We start from the raw sequence: 16,688 nt of genomic DNA, 5'->3' as shown, positions 1-16,688 counted from the left end.
AGGCAGAAATTTGTTTTGCAGCCTTCAGTTAATCTTTGAGGCTAAGTAGATAGTAGGCATTATTCAAGTAGACTTCTGCTGTTTCTTTGCTGTCTTGAGTACAAGATGTTTAATGTTCATACCTGCTTTGGAATATGAAATTATTTTCACCTTCTGTGTTATTCCGGAGAGTATTAGTCCCATCCCTGTGTAATGGAGTATTGTTGCCTGTAATATCGGTTTTGTGTTAGTGATACTATGTCTTAATCAGACTTATCTGGAAAGTTAAAACCAATACTAACTTTTCATTGGACTAAAATTGATGGAAGTTTTTTTTTAAACTCATTTATTTCAGAAGGCGCAGAGTAATGGCCCCGAAAAACAAGAAAAAGAGGGAGTAATTCAGAATTTCAAACGAACTCTCTCAAAAAAAGAAAAAAAAGAAAAAAAGAGGCGTGAAAAAGAGGCGTTGCGACAAGCATCAGATAAAGATGATAGGCTTCTTCATGGGGATGATATGTAAGTGTTTTAAACTGTGATCAGTTCATATAACCTACATTTAACTTTAAAGGTTTCCCCTTCTCTACCAAATAAGTTGCTGTTTCTTTCAAAAGTAAGTAGTTGACGTGGGTGCAATAGCATCATAACCCAAAATATGCGATCGCAATTTCTGTGGTTTGTATGTAGATTTTACTGCAAGGTTTGTTTTTAAACTTTTTAAACGTTTCTGTAGGTTTCATATGTAATACACCAGGAAAAAAAATCATTAATGTTGGATATACTCAGAAAGAAAATGTATGATGAAAACTTATTAATTGATAAGAGATTCTCAGAGATGAAAGAAATTAGTTGACAGGTTGACATATAATAGAGAATTTAGCTGCTCAGCTCAATTTCAGAACATAGTTTAGTGGGCATGGTTGATGGTTGGACTTGATGATCTTGAAGGTCTTTTCCAACCTAAATGATTCTATGATTTCATTTATTTATTTTTCTCTTTTTTGAGTTCATGGTTGGTTTTCATATAGGTAGTACTGCTCTGCATGGATATGTTTGTAATGTTCTTCAGATACCAGCATGATCTTTCCAGTATTCTGTGCTGTTATTTAGCTTGATCTTAATTTTTTAAAATTAAAATAGAATTGTATTTAATTGCATTAGCAAAAGAAAAAGCATGCGCTACAAACACATGCTAACTCTACTTCCGTATGATTTGCAGTATTGTAAATCGGATTAAAGTTGGGGGTATAATGTAAAGTTTCTTTAATGCCTTCCCCCCCTCCCCCCCCCCCCCCCCGAGGTAGAGGGCCCCTTTTTTTCCTTTGAAAACTAGCAACCATCAGTACTTAAATTGGTTATTGTCTATTTCAGGTGAGCATGGGTACATGAACAGTGTTAATCCTAGCAAAAGTGAAGTTCTTGTAGAAACCATCTTGCAATAATTTAATTGATCTTCTGTGTATATGGACTCTACTATCCTTTTGTCCTTTATGAAGTGATGAGGATATGTGTGTTTTAAGCCATTAATGACAATTTTTTCTTTTTATTTCAACTAACTTCACAGTGAGAATTCTCGCCTTGCAGCTGAGGTTTACAAAGATATGCCTGAGACCAGCTTCACTCGCACAATATCCAATCCCGAGGTGGTTATGAAACGGCGGCGACAGCAAAAGCTAGAGAAAAGAATGCAGGAATTCCGCAGTTCTGATGGCAGACCAGACTCAGGTACTTAGATTTCTTTTGGTTAAGTCGTAAACAGTAAAATCTTCACTGAGAAGGTATTTTTAAGGCCAGCAACTCCCATAAATTTGACTTAACTTCTGCTTTCTCCAACATTCTTTGTACTTCATGGCTAATTTATCTATGGTGTTACAATGAAGGATTTGTAGAGGTAAGATTCCACAGGAGTCTATTCTGTGATGAGCACAAGTCAAAGCTTTCAGTGATGGGCAAATTGATGGGAGAGAATATGCTTATTGGTCTTGCTAACAGTGCTAAACTGGGAAAGAAGGAAGGACAGGATTAGACTTACTAAAACGACAAGCTGAGGAAGTCGTCTGAAATAAATGTCATGCATTTTGCTAAGAACAAGCTGAATGACCTGAGACTAAAAACGCAACCAGTAGCACAAATATAGGATGGCAAGGAGTGATTGTTCAGGTCTGCACAAAGGATTCTGGTATATCTTGTGAATATCAATAATCAGGTGTTTCGTGTTCTTGGGGGATACAACAACAGTGGTTGTATAAACATCAGTGTTAAATGAATGAATGAAGCCATGTTAGTACTGATAAAACCTCAAATGATGTATTCCGTCCATGGAGGAGTACTGAAGGAGGAGTCACAGATGTAGAAAACATCACCTGAGGGAAATCTTAATGGGCTTTTTAAAGAGAGGGGAGATTCCTGAAGGTCAGCACAAACCTGCTGTCAAGATGGGAAAGGTCAGTTCTTCATCCAGGCATTGTCACTGTTTCATTTTAACTTCAGGTAATATTAAGAATGGTGAAAAACTGGAGAAAAGATTTGCTTAGAGAAATTAGGAAAGCATCACTGGAGGTTTTTAACAATGATGGAGACAAATTTATTTCAGGGATGTTATGTAACTTTTCTTGTATTAGTGGATTGACTACATTATTTCTGAAGGGGTTCATTTTTCTATTCCATTAGAAATATAATAAACGGCAAGTCTGTCTCTTATTCTCTGGCAGCATTGTTTATTAAATTTTGTTTCCAAGGTGGGACACTGAGAATTTATGCAGACAGTTTAAAGCCAAATATACCGTACAAGACAATCCTGCTGTCCACTACGGATACTGCAGACTTTGCAGTTATTGAAGCGCTGGAAAAGTATGGTCTGGAGAAGGAAAACCCCAAGGATTATTGTATTGCTCGTGTAAGTGAAATTACAAAGTCACAATCTTCTCATGCTTCATATTTGATTTTGTTCCTTGCAGTAGCTTTAAAACTAAATGGAAAGACTTTGGTAGTTCTGTGACTCTTCTTTTTTTTTTTTTTTTTTTTTTTTGCTTTAAATTTAACAGCCTCAGGAATTCTGAAGTGATTTGTCAGGTTTTTTTTGTTTTTAAAACCTAAATCTTCCAATCTTGCTAAATTATTACTTACTACACAGATAAACATGAATAAGGAAAGTAACCTATTTCTGTATTTGGCACAGTGACTTTATACCACTAAGTGTGCTTATGGTTCACAGATACATAAACTAATAGTTAATCCTGCAGATACCTAAATTTGTGTGTGCACAAAACTATTCCCCTGAACTAAGAGCATCTGCTCAGAGGCAAAAGTGCCAAGATGAACTGCACTATAAAAGGTGTATCATATATGCTGTTGCCTTATGCCTTTCAGTTGTAGCTTACCCTCATTACACATCAGAAAAGATTTAAGTGAAACTTAGCCTTATTTTCAGAATTTAATTGTTTTAGGAGATCTAAATGAATTGTATAGCATTGCTGTTTCTTAGAGGTATGGCTTTACCAAAAAGTCCCATGGGCAGTACTGATTAAAAGTTACAAACTTCTGTCCATATCATCTTCTGAAGGAGAATAGTGAGACTTGAAAACATTTGATCCTTGTTTGAGTCCAATCTTCGATTACATTTCTGTCTGTTACTTGTCTAATAAACTTGGATTTGTTGCTCCTTAAAATGATGAAAGAAAGGGAAAAATGTGTCTCATCATATTGCACTCTCTTCCCCTGCCCCTTCCAGTGCTTAAAGTGCCACTGTAAGGAAGCTTGTATTATTTGCTATTCCCTGCACTTTCTAGCTGCTCTGAAGGGTGTGGATATATCTGTGGTCTTAAAGTTGCTTTCTGATTTGTTTTTTTATGATATCTGTGAGTAACCTTAGTGTCTACTTTTGCTGTGCTTAGAGCCTCTAGTGATATAATTAGCTTGGAATTGACATGTTGCTCTAATGTTGTTCTGATTATTAATAAGGAAACAGTATGGTGGTAGTGCTTTTGTAGTTTTGGAGCAGTGAACTAGTCTTAGTTTTTATTGTTTAAACAGTTTTGTCTTAGTTGTAGACATATTCTTAATGACATTCTGGGCATTTTATCTTTGTCTTCATTAACCTGTAACTGGGGACCCAACTGTGCAAGTTAATTTTACTTCACTACCGTAAAATTTTTTACATAGATTTTTATTATAGAGGGGAATAATTTTGCAAGTAATAGGGTTTTTTTTAATGACACAGTGTATTAAAAATTGATTCTCAGTTTTGGCTGTGAAGTATTTTTTTTATGTCTAGCTTTAATTATGACAATTATCTTAATATTGTGGGTTCTATGAATGAAATTCTTGATTCTCAGTCATTGATCTTACTAAATAGGCTTCTGACTTGACACACTCATTTTTCTGCTGGTTTGAGAGAACTGTGGGCTACAGTAGAGACATTGTGACTGAGTTTGGAAGATAGTTTTGTATCAGTCTGTTTAGTTCAGAGTTAGAAGGTATTATGACATATTACAAAATATTTATATTTTAGGGAATTTATTGAACTGATTGAACTTACCAGGGAAACTTTTGCAAGTTATTGTTGTGGTGGTGGCGGTCTCCGTCACCTCCCCTTGTATTCTGATCTTGTGTGGGGATGTTTAATGCAGAAAATAGTCTAAGGAATGTTGCTTTGATCTTGGGAAAGATTACCAAAGTCTCTGCTGTGAAGCAAATTGATTTAAATTAGTTTTCTGGAAAGCACTGCTGGAAAATATTTTGTCTTTTCTGAGCAACACATTGTCTTCATACAGTAAGTTTCTATACTGATGTAAGTTGCGTGCTTATGTTTACATTTGAAATATGTGAGTGGTCTTCATTGGCTAATAGCAGATCTTTTTTATACCTTTAAGTGTAGAAGACCTTGTTGTTTTGCTCACCATAAATTATTGTAGTTGACTGAAAACTGCTTGGCCTTTCTCAGTGCCTCTGCTGGTACAGTGCTTGGGTTTTAAATATGATAATCCTTCCTTTTTAATAAAGTTGAGTATTTTTAACCTAACTTTAAAATCTACTTTTTGCCAAATATTTTATGAAGTTGCTTTCCTTGCTTGAAATGTTAAAATATCCTAGCTTTAGCTTGATGTGTCTTTCATCACTCTTCTTTTTTGGAAGCTCACAAATACAGTGCTACATAGCTGTCATGGCCATTGGTGCTCCTTTACACTGACGTCTCATAGCTGTTCTTTACCCCTGGTGGGGCTTTTGCCCCTGTTCTTCTGACACTTTACAGTGTTCTGTGGAAGACAAGTCTGTCTGGCACATGTTCCTATTCTTTACTTTTTGTTGGGTTTAAAACAGTGTACAGTGGAATGTATAACTTCAGTTTCTTATTGGTTGGGATTTTTAAATGTTTTGTTCTCTTTGGGTGGCAAGTGAAGTGTCTTTAGAAAAGACTTAAGCAGTTGACATTTATTTAACTATTAAGATGGATTTTAAGTTACGTGGCAAGACCTTTATAAGGCTGCATAAGTACCTGTAATAAAGTTCGCTCGCTTCTGAAGTTTCAGTTGAAAGGTGAACATTGTAAGAATTTTTCTTAACACTTCCCATTGACAACTTTTTACTGTAAATGGCAGTTTCCTGATAGTTCCTTGCTTTCATACCCTTGTTTGCGGTGTATCAGGATGTACCTTTATGCTGACTTCTAAAATGCTTTTCTATGTAATCAAGTGAATACAAGTTTGTTCCAATACACGTTTTGTTTCCGTTTGCTTGGCTTGAGTTTCCCTGAATAATACTGGGTTCACTGCACATCTCTTAAGATGTCTAATTAATTAGACAGTCTAGTCTTCCAAGCTACCTGTGCATATTCACCTACGGCATAAGACTTCAGGCATGCAGCAAACCAGTTAACTCTTAAAAGTGGAATCTTTGTTAGACTTTTGTTTCGGCATGCTCTTATTTTTCACTTGAGGATAAGGCATAAATAACTTTTTGTAATGATGAGCAAAACCATGCAGTTCATGCTGATCAGTTTTTGGGGGTTTTTCTGTTGTTTTGTTTTGTTTTTAAGAAATAGACATTACAGACATGAGACATTAAATATTTTTTAGCAAGTTCTGTTGTTTTTGGTGGTTTTTTTCAGAGGCATGTGTGGAGCCTGTGTTCCCAACTTGTAATGAGAATGGAGGATTAGTTCATTTGAATAAGTAGATATATTAAAACATTCAGTAGATATGAGGTTTTTATTTAAAGAAACATTAAAATGACAGAAGAGCTTATTGAAGAGCTATTGTAGCATTTTTTTTTTGTGTGTGTGAAAGTTTTGCTAAGGCTAGATCAGATAACTTGATCTGTAGCTGTTACTTACCACAGGCAGCTTAAATATTTGAGTATTATCTTTTCTTACTTGTTTATCCCAGCAAATGCATTGGAAGTTAAGACCTAAGTTGCTATGGACTTAATTTAAATTTCTTAGCTTGTACTTTCTGCATGTTTCACTGCATTTTAAGTGAATAAATGTGGATTGGAATGACTTTATGATAATTTGTATATGCTCATGAATGCAATTATGAAGAAGCAGAGTATATTCGTCCTAATTATCTGTTAGGAATTTGTTTCAGTTTGTAGGTTGTCAGCTGACAGCCTGCTTCTAAGACTTGTGATCTTAAGCTGGTTTTACCCATCTCCATTTCCTACACTGTTGCAGAAATCAGGGAAATGTCTGTGCCTGATCTCAGCAGTCTGTATGGATTCAAATTCATGAAAGGATATTTAACTGCATCTTCTATTTTTCAAAATGAAAGCAAATATCTACCCATGAGCCAAAAGACAATCATAATATAAACTTGTTCCCATGTTTTTCCGTTACTCTAAAATGTAGGCATTTCAGCTTTGGGGGTGACACTGAGGCAGCATTCGCCTAAAGCATAGATATGTTTTCTAAAGTGGCTTTGTCACAATTAGAAGCCTCCTGGCCTGCGTAAGCCTGGATGTGATGTTTTGTGTCTCTCCGCAGGTTAGGTCATGCACTTTTTTTTTAGATGAGGTGTGCCTGAGTTATCAGCTCATGCTTCCTGAGACATGGGAGGCACTGGCGGAGAGGACAAGGGGATTAGTGTTTTTGGGACCCCTCTTCTCTAACCTGTCTAGTTTACTTAAGCCCAACGCCAAGTACAGATGCGCATCCAAGTTGCAAGGCAGAGGTTGTATCAAGTATTAGCACCTACGTATTTTTATCTCATCTGTCCTCTAACTTCACTGCTTTTGGGTTTTCTTTGGTTTGCTCCCCAGTCCGGTGTTGGTCAGCCCCTGGTATGCGTGCTGTAGTGTGTAGTTCTTGTGGTGTAATTAGGTGCCTTCTGTCTGGAGGGCTTTGGAATTTAAAAGCTGTTGCTTGTTGAATAAGGCTTGAAACACAGTGTTACTTTAGCTAATCAAAATTATCCTGTAGGTATAATTGATTTTAAAATCTGAGATGTGAAATAGAGTGGTTTGGCGAGATAAGATTTGAGTGTAGATGTGTTTCTGTTTCCCTTCAGTTTATACATTTTAATGTTTCCCTCATTTTATAATATCTTGTGTATTTGAAAATCTAATTAAAGATAATTTGATTAGTTCTATGTTTAGCCAGGTTTTGCATAGAAAATGTTTTAGGGAAAGGCCAATGACTCGATTACATACTTTTGATGTTAAATGTACTTGTTTCCTGCTTGGAAGAAGATGAAAGGATGTTTGAGGTGGATCTGTGAGAACTTAGTTAATGCTGAAATGGGTGTGGAGAGAAGGCGACAAGTAAGAGTGGAAAGCCTCTTGAGGGCTGCAGGGTAGTAGTGTGCAGTAGCCAATAGCTCTGTGACTTCAGAAGGTGTTACCTGGGTCATAGTTCAGAGATGGGAATACTTTTGAGTAGTTTGTTTAAAATAGAGCTGTCTATGAATTTAAATAACACTGTTAGGATCACAAATGAGGGAGTAAAATTTATTTTATTTTTTTATTCAGCTTTGAAAGTTCTACCTTTAACTCAGAAGGTACTCACGCACTGTAATACTGCCTGTCATTTGTTTTTTATGTTTGATTGCTGTGGGGAGCAGTAATGCAAATGTGCATGAAATCACAGGCTGCGTCGTCTTTAGAGTCAGAACTCATGAATCAAGGTTTCCCCCTTCCTCTACCTTGTAAGGATACAGCTGTAAAAAGGTATGAATGGTCTGTGGTTCTGTTCCCAAAGTGTACTTAGTTTTGGTTCTTCTTTAAAGCTAGGCAGCATGAAGCAATTGTGTGAAATGCACCAGTCATGCCCCTAGTCTCTGTGTAGATCAGGTAAAGGTTGGGTAAGACAAGGATGCAGGAGGTATCGCGACATTCGCTTTGCCAGCTTGTCTTGCCATTTCTGGAGATACTTCCATGTTGCCTTAGCGGAATGGCATTAACAAAATGAAAGGCTGATTCCAGAGTGTGAGATAATAAAGGAAACTTAAGTTTTATTTAAAAATAAAAAACCTCCACAGGTTTTGTTGTGGGGTTTGTTGTTTTTTTTTCTTTCCCTTGGCTGTTGAGAGATTGGAATAATTTTGTTTTCTGGAAGATGGTCTTGTCTATGTTAAGTGTAACTTGCTTTCCTTTGCTTTGTAAATATATCCGGTGTTCTGGGAAGTGTGATTTGACCATAACAAGAGGCAAGAGAGAGAGAGAGTTAGAAAAAGTCTTGGAAAGCAAAATGCATTTAAAGTTAGTGAATTCTTTTGTTTTATCTCTTGTTATAAACAAACACAAATAATCAGAAGAGATACCCCTGAATCCTCTGTTCTAACTGTCTACTAACAGCTCTGAAAACTGATAATGGTTCTTTTCTAGGTCATGCTGCCTCCTGGTGCTCAGCACTCTGATGATAAAGGTGCTAAAGAAACTATTCTTGATGATGATGAGTGTCCACTGCAGATATTCAGGGAGTGGCCTAGTGATAAAGGTACGTCTAAAAAGCTTTAAGAGATTTTGTGCCTTGGGTGTTGTAAGCTGTGGTGTGGACCCCTGTAAAGTAAGAAATTGGATTATATATTTTAAAGTGTTTTGTTTTCAGGCACTTTTAATACTAAGTGCTTTTAGAGTTATTTACTATTTCATTCAGCACTGTTTCTGGTAATGCAACTTTAGACTCTCCCCCTCCACCCCTCAGCCCCCTATTTTATCCTAAAGTTTCTGAATTATCCACTGTGGAGAAGTATGCTGTTAATCTTTTAAGTAGTTTTAACTTAAAAATAACTGCATAAAGAAGTGTCAGGAACTTAGTAATCTGGTGGAACACTTACAAATTAATGGATGTTGGGTATGTGATTGTTCATTGATAGTGAGACTCAAAGGATGTATAATACTGTGTTTTAGGAATACTAGTCTTTCAGTTGAAAAGGCGGCCTGCTGATTATGTCCCAAAGAAATCCAAGAAAATAACTGATGGAAAGCCATTAAAGGGGAAGGAAAGAGTTGACGGGTCTGGCTATGGCTCTTGCCTTCCTCCTGAGAAGCTACCATACCTGGTAGAATTAAGCCCAGGTAAGAATTCTGGTTATCTAATAATCTAAATTCCATTATTACATAGTCATTTAGATTTTCCAAAAATAAGACTTTAATTGGAAGTACAAGAAAGTCTGTTGGCAGTGTAAGTGAATGCCACATCAATTGTTCTTCTGATGTCAGATTCTGAATTGGAGCTATCTAGAAGTAGAGCTGCATATTGCTAGAATACCAAAACTTCAGTAGCAAATATTTGGAGTAAAAAAAAAAAAAAAAAAGATTGACTTACGACTTTGTCTCTACTAGCATGGTTTCAAGAATGAAGTTTTGTTTCAAAACCAAAAAAATCATTCAATCTTCCTTTGGATTTTGGGGTTTAAAACTTGGTAATAAGTAAAATGGTTTAACATGTCATCTTGTGACTTGGAGGGGAACCAGAAAAGCACTGCTTAAATCTGTTTTGGTTTACATTTAGATGTATACTGTAGCATATTGAGTAAGATATATTTGACAGTGCCATACATGAAAAATACATTTTTACAAGGACAAGAACATGAATTTTTAAATCAAACTTATTTGCTAAACTTCTTTCAGCCTTTATGGAACCTTCAAACAGACTAGCAAGGCTGGGTTTTATTCTGGCATCTTTGCAACTGTCTGGGCTACATTGTAATTTACAATTAACTTTATGATCTAGGAACAGCCAGGGGAGCTTGATTGTTTATAGCACAACAACTGATAAAACACATACAGCTTCTACTCTGATTTTCTATTGTCTTCATATTTGCAGCTCTTTTTTTCCTACTGAGTGTAACGTGGGTACGTTCAGGTATCCAGACAAGTGATTTACAATTTGAAGTGTGGTTGTTTACCTTTTGGGAAGCAATGTTGGAAATTGGTGCCAAAAACTTTGACCAGAACTGTAAAAAAAAAGTTTAAATTCATAGTCAAATAGTGTGGATTTTAAAAAGAACAAAACAAAAAAACCCCCAGATGAAATTAGCAGTACACATAATATATTAAGTGTATTTTACATTGTGTTCTATATGCTGAGGTTTGATTTGCATATTAATATTTCAGGTTGTTTTAATGGTACTTTCTATTTCTTTTCTTGTGCTCTAAACTCCTACTCTTCGTGGAGTCTAGTTGCTTTAGTATTAAAACGTTGTGCTTGGGCAGTGGAGCAAGACATCCATTAACTGAGAGAGGAAAAACAATCTCAAATGCCACAGGTGGCAAAGCTGTGTACTAAGCCTTTGCACGTTGCCTGTGGGACTGACCTATTGTTCATGTTTTTCTTCTAACAGCTTGTTGTCGCTTTTCTAAACAATAAGGATTGTTCCATTCAGTAGCTTTGTAGTACTGATGTCTTTATGCAGTTTCTAAAGTTGAAAGAGTTTAATGCACTTCATCCTTAGAAATTGAGTAAGTGTTGTCTGGCTACAGTTTCACCCTTTCCTGTCTTTTTCTTTTCCTGCCCTCTTCCGCATGTTCTGCATGGTATCTGTCCTGCTGGTGCTGCCTTCACCTGGGTCCTCTGCATGTGTTTCTAACCCCAGGGAGAAGGAATCACTTTGCCTACTACAACTATCACGCTTATGAAGGTAACGCTATATTTAATACTGTTCTCTCATTAGTCACTAAAAACATCGCTGGCTGTAAATCTTTTGTTTCTTGTTGACAAATGAAAGGCTATCTTGGTTATCATACTTTTTTCCAAGGGACTGATTCTGTGAAGTAATCATCTGTCTTGTCAGCTGCCGTTTAATTATTCTATCTGTGAACAAAGATCATGAATGTGCTACCACCTAAAAGAGTTCAACCTTCCAGCTAACAACTAAATTTCATAGGGAGGTTTACAAGCAGTATTGTGGTAGAAAGAAGAACGTTCTTTGATCCATCTGCTTGCAAAATTTATAGTGAAAAAGCAAATTGGGTAAATGGCATGGAAGTTAATTGTGCTTTTCCGTGTTTGATGGCATTGATGCAGTAGATGAAATCTGTGGTGATTTTTATGTGAAACAGTATTTGGACCACTGGTAAAGTGACCTCACTTTCTGCTCTGTGGTGGCCCATAGCATCCTTTGGTATTTCTACTGCCTGGCTTGTAGTGTTGTCTAACATTAACGGTATACGTCAAAGAGATTTAGCCACATTAGACAGTAATGTCTGTTCAGTTTTATCTGTAGCATTTGAAATTGATAACCTAACCTACAAATATTATGGATCTTTTGATTCTCCTTAAAGTTTTATCTGTAGCATTTGAAATTGATAACCTAACCTACAAATATTATGGATCTTTTGATTCTCCTTAAAGTTTAGAGTAATGTGCAGATACATCCTGGTTTTGCCAAATAGAGAAGAATAGAAAGCCACTTTCTTCTTCATCATGAAGTATCTACCAAAATACCTTTTCCTTTTCTTAGTTTGTTAGTGTCCGTCTCCTCATTTTAATTTCTAGACTGCTATGAAAGTACTAGATACCTGTTGATGTTGCTCACCCTTTCATGGTTGTGGAGTACAGTACTGGGGTTTAAAGAACTCTGTTCGAACTTAAGCCTCCAGTGCTCACCTCTGATGAATTCAGAGTTCCATTTCATTAATGTCATTATTCCAGAAAGCAGAAAAGTTCTGTAGAGTGTGCTGAACTAATAAGCGTAGATGAGTTATGCAGGTACACCTGACCATTGGGTAGAAAGCTTGAAATTTGGTTGTATCTCACTGGAAAAAAAATTAAAATCTCAAAATCTTAAATCTTTCTCACAAGTGTGAAAAAGAGGTCTTTTTCACAATGCATTTTGGGATACTTGTACTTACAGAAATAACTCCAGTAGAAATGTCCTTCTGTCAAAACATTGGCTCTTTATATTCTTGCAGAAGAACCTGGCAGACTTCGGTTTCATGCCCTGTGCAATTGCACAAATTCAGTAAGTTTGCTGCTGGAAGTATGTCCTGTTTTTCTGCTTCTCCACAGCTGCTGATGCTGCTGGTTGTATGACTTATAGACTGAAGATCAGATTCTGCACAGTATGGTAGAGGATGCACTTCAGTAGCTTGTGGCTGTAAATGTGGCAGTCAGCAATTGTCTCTGTCTTTCAAGTCACGTAAACGAACCAATAAACTGAGGTGAATCTGATAGTAATAGGAATAGACTGGATAGACTGAAGTGAGATACGGCAGCACTTTAAATAGCTGATGCTGTCTATGTTATCTGTAAATATGGTTGCTGATGAGTTCAGGGATGTTAATAACTTCAGTTGTTAAATCATAATACTTAAAGGCTGAGAAAAGTGACAAAAAGCCATTTTTTTAGGATGTGAGCCTCTGAGATTTATCCTACAAGCCTGAAATAAAAATTATAAAGCATTTAAAAAAAAAAAAAAAAAAAGGCAAAACCTTTTCTTCCTGCCTCATCACAAAAAAGCAACCCTGAGCTTTAGAATTGATAGCAATGGGAGATGCTGAGAACATGCAGGTATAGCAGCTTGGAAAGAAGAATTGCAGGAGGTTGGAGAAGCTTGAAAGCCTTGGCCAGGGTGGTTTCCCTGGCCAACCTTCCTTCTGAGAACAGAACTGCAGTATGGTATGTGGTAACACTTGTTAGTTTGAAGGAGCTTTGTTGTTTGTTACATTCCTCACTGAATCTTCCTTTACCAAAAATGTTTGCTATTGGCTCTTTCTGCTGAAAGAGCACATCTTGTCTGAAATTTAATAACAGAATTATCTCCTAATTTGACCTGCCCCACCAATCTCTTAAACTTCTTGCTGGCTAAATTCTCAGCACTCAGAAACTTGTGCAGGAAATGTGATGCTTTTCAAATGTGGATTTAACTGATTTTTAAGTCAATAGGTGCAGTTCCTTGTGTGGATGTTTTTGTTCAGCTTTGGGCTTACTTGTTTTCTATGATCTGATCTTCTGGTTTTAAGTCAATATTATTTCCCAGCATTGTTTCAAGCACTGGATTAGCGAAATCGATTTAAAATTACCATCTCCAAAGTGGTGTAGGGTTTACCTTTTAGTGGTGAAGTAATGCATTTAAAATATATAACCATGAAGAGAGCTTGTCTTGTCTTTTTCTGTTGATGAAAAATGTACATTTGCATTATGAATCACTAAGTTGATGTGCTCACAGTGATTGTTCACTTCTGTTCACTACACAGCACACGCTGGTATTTGAAGTGTGAATATTGACTCGTAACTGCATAAGCCCAGTCATGAAATCTATTTACATTGCATCCTTAGCATGGAAACTGAGAGAAGGCCACAGTTTTCACAGATTTTACGTAAATAATTTCACTAGTGACTATAGGTGAATGGTAATATACTGTGCATCTTTTTACTTCACACTCTGTGTTTTATAGCGGTTTTTACTGTACATTTACATGCTTTAGTGCTTTTGAAAAACACTGTTTCCTGCCTGGTCTTTGGTGATAAGGTCTGCTTTCTGATTGAGGGTTGCCTCTTGAAATACAAGGTTTCAATCTGTGATAGGCAGTATACACAGACGTTTATGTATCTTTGTATGTGTACTTCTGTCATGGAGGAAAATATGAAAGTTATTTCAAATGCAAACTGTACCAAGTTTATTCGAACCCTCATAGGATGTCACTGGGAAGAGCTTTTTCAGTTAGATAATTAAAGTTTAATGTATGCAGTAGTGGCTGACTTGGTCTCTTGAATCATAGTTCTTGCTTCTTCAGCTTGTGTCTGGGAGGCATATTCCAATTCAATTTTCTAGGCTTAAACCTACCCCCCCTCCCCCAAAAAAAACCCAAACCAAAACAAACAAAAAAAACAAACCACGTTTTCTGTATCTATTTAACTCTGCTAATGTTGTTCAGTCATGGGTGCCCTAAATAGAATACAGGCCATCCTTCTTCCATGCCATGTGTTACTTATGCACACATATAAAATGAACAAGTTTGTATAGAATTCATACATTTTCCTTATGCCTATTCCTGCTTCTTCTGCATTGTTTATTAATGCCCACCGTTCTGAGAACTTCGATCTTTCAAATTTCTGAATTAAAAGAAAATTATTGTTGTGTCAGATAACAACCCCAGATGTATTATTCCATCCCCCCGCAAATTGTGGACCTTAACTCAGATGACTTAGATCGTATGTACTGCCTTTCGGAACCATCAGAAGTCTTTAAAGTTTGGTCCTTAGAAGCTAAGAACAGCCTTCTTGGACTGTCAGTTTGGGGAGCAGGGACTTTGCCATAGGTATGGCAGAATCTATATCCTGCTGCAGTGAGTGGAAGAATGCGTTCCAAACAACATATAGGCGAGCTTCTAGCTGTTGAAAAACAGGAAATACAAGACTGCAGTATAATGCAACCTTCCTTCCCTCCTGCATCCCTCCCCTAGAACAAAAAGGCCTTTCATCCTTTTTAGAATTTGTAGTAATTCTCTTCAAGATTAAGATACCTTTTACTGTAGAAATGGGTTTTTACTGGTGGGTGATTGTGTGTTCCAAATGACTTTCGGTAACTCCTTGAATTTTTCTCATTTTCGTGGGAAGAAAAAAAAACCCGTTTGTATCTAGTGCTGTGGTTTTAAAGTAAGGTGGGTTTTTTCTTGTTATATTAGACACTCCAGAGAAACAAAACAGTCTTAATTTGCCTCAGCAGAAACACTGTGATACTAAAATACATTTCTTATGTGAAAGCACATTTTACGTGACATGCACCTATATTGAGGATATACAGTGGTTTGAGGTAAACGTTTATTAGCCGGAACTCGGTATTGATTGATTGTTCACAAGGGCTGAACTCAGGAATAAGATTCCAAAATTATCTTAAATAAACACGTAAAAAAGATAATATTTTATTGTGTATTTTACAGAATATTTCAGAAATATGTAGGAATTTTTTTAAGTTTGGTGGTTGGTTTTTTTTCTTCTTAAGATGACAAAAATGAAAAAATACCGGGGGGCTGGGGTGGGGCATATATTTAGTATAAAGGTGAAATCACTAGACTGTAAAGCCTGTTCTCTAACCTGTATAAAAAGGGCTTAGGAGAAAGTGCCATAAGAAATTAAGAACAAAAGCCCTAAATAACTAACCCTGACTTCTGTGCCACTGACTTTTGAAATTCCAGTATTTCTGCATGTTGAATAAGGGTCCTTGCCTCCAAACGGAATCTGGTATCTTTTGGGTGCCAGTTTTAGCAAACTGGGATGTGGATAGGAGGAGGAAATGTTTGGCTTTTGGATTCATAAATAAATAAATGAAGGAGCTACTCTAAGTTTTGATGTTTAAGTTGTGGGGAGACGTAATAACAATTCAGAGAATTGGGGATAAGCAGCCAAATGTATTTGGTAGTGTTTTACATGTCTGCATTTGGTGACATTGAAGATACAGCTCTGTAATTTCTGATTAGTATCATTAAGTATTAAAAACTGCACACAGTTTAAATTGCTGAAGATATATTAGCATTACCTTTTTTAGTGTACAGTGATATTGTATGTCTTTATCGAGTCAAATATTGGGATTTAATAAAAGGCTTATCCCTGTGCCTGAAAAATGTCGAGAAGACTGAGTGCTCTTAGGTTTAATACTTCTTTTGTGATGGATGACGTACTACTATTGCAATAGTGATTCTAAATATATTCAATAACTGGTTATTACTATAGTATCAGCACTTAACTTTGGTATTTGTAGTACTAGTCTATGGACTGTCTCTGCCTGATGTCTTTATGTCCCAATAACATCACAACACCTCCAGGAGAAGCTTACTACTAGAAGCACCTATTGTATTTTTTCCCATGTTAGAAACATGTAAAATTCTGTTGGTATCACTCTTCATTGATACCCAGCTTCTTCCCCCCTCCATTCACTATGTGTTTTCTGTTCTTTTGTACTGTTACCTTCCTTTCTTTCTATCTTCTGCTTTTAATCAGTGTATAGTTCTTAAAGGTTAAGTTTTCTCTGTGCTGTTGACTTTCAATTCCTTTAGATAATGTTCATTGAAGGACTGATAGAGGACTTCATAGACTAAGTGACATTTTATGGTTAAATGGCTTGCATTCTGATTTTAATTTTTAACTTCCTTATAATAATGCTGGGTGTTTACAGTTAGATTTACGGAGGTTCTGTTTATATTGACTTTCATTTAAAAGTCAAAGATGACTAATGTCCTACTGAAGGCAGCATCACTGTATGTGCCATGTCTTTAGTAATATTCTCTAATGCTTTTTGGGGATGACTTGAAATCATTGTTCATGTCCACAGGTA

General features: G+C 36.4%; 1 protein-coding gene across 24 annotated transcripts in view; it reads left to right on the top strand.

Moving 5' to 3' along the window:
- AFDN (afadin, adherens junction formation factor) overlaps positions 1 to 16,688 on the top strand; it is a 132,506-nt gene that overhangs the window by 39,943 nt on the left and 75,875 nt on the right. For 20 of the 24 annotated variants that reach the window (XR_007509841.1, XM_049830946.1, XM_049830938.1 and 17 more), the window contains exons 4-9: positions 335 to 498; positions 1,544 to 1,704; positions 2,718 to 2,875; positions 8,797 to 8,908; positions 9,322 to 9,489; positions 11,010 to 11,054. Coding sequence is in view for 23 of the 24 variants with exons in the window: in XM_049830946.1 (XP_049686903.1) it covers positions 335 to 498; positions 1,544 to 1,704; positions 2,718 to 2,875; positions 8,797 to 8,908; positions 9,322 to 9,489; positions 11,010 to 11,054 (808 nt within the window). In the remaining variant the exon portion in view is untranslated. The remainder of the gene's footprint in view (positions 1 to 334; positions 499 to 1,543; positions 1,705 to 2,717; positions 2,876 to 8,796; positions 8,909 to 9,321; positions 9,490 to 11,009; positions 11,055 to 16,688) is intronic. The other 4 variants (XM_049830947.1, XM_049830945.1, XM_049830961.1 and 1 more) reach the window with 1 other exon arrangement.

The sequence above is a fragment of the Accipiter gentilis genome, chromosome 28, assembly GCF_929443795.1.
Source record: "Accipiter gentilis chromosome 28, bAccGen1.1, whole genome shotgun sequence".
NCBI classification, from domain to species: Eukaryota; Metazoa; Chordata; class Aves; order Accipitriformes; family Accipitridae; genus Astur; species Astur gentilis.
Note: the sequence above shows the minus strand (reverse complement) of the source record. Positions and strands in the feature narration are given on the sequence as shown.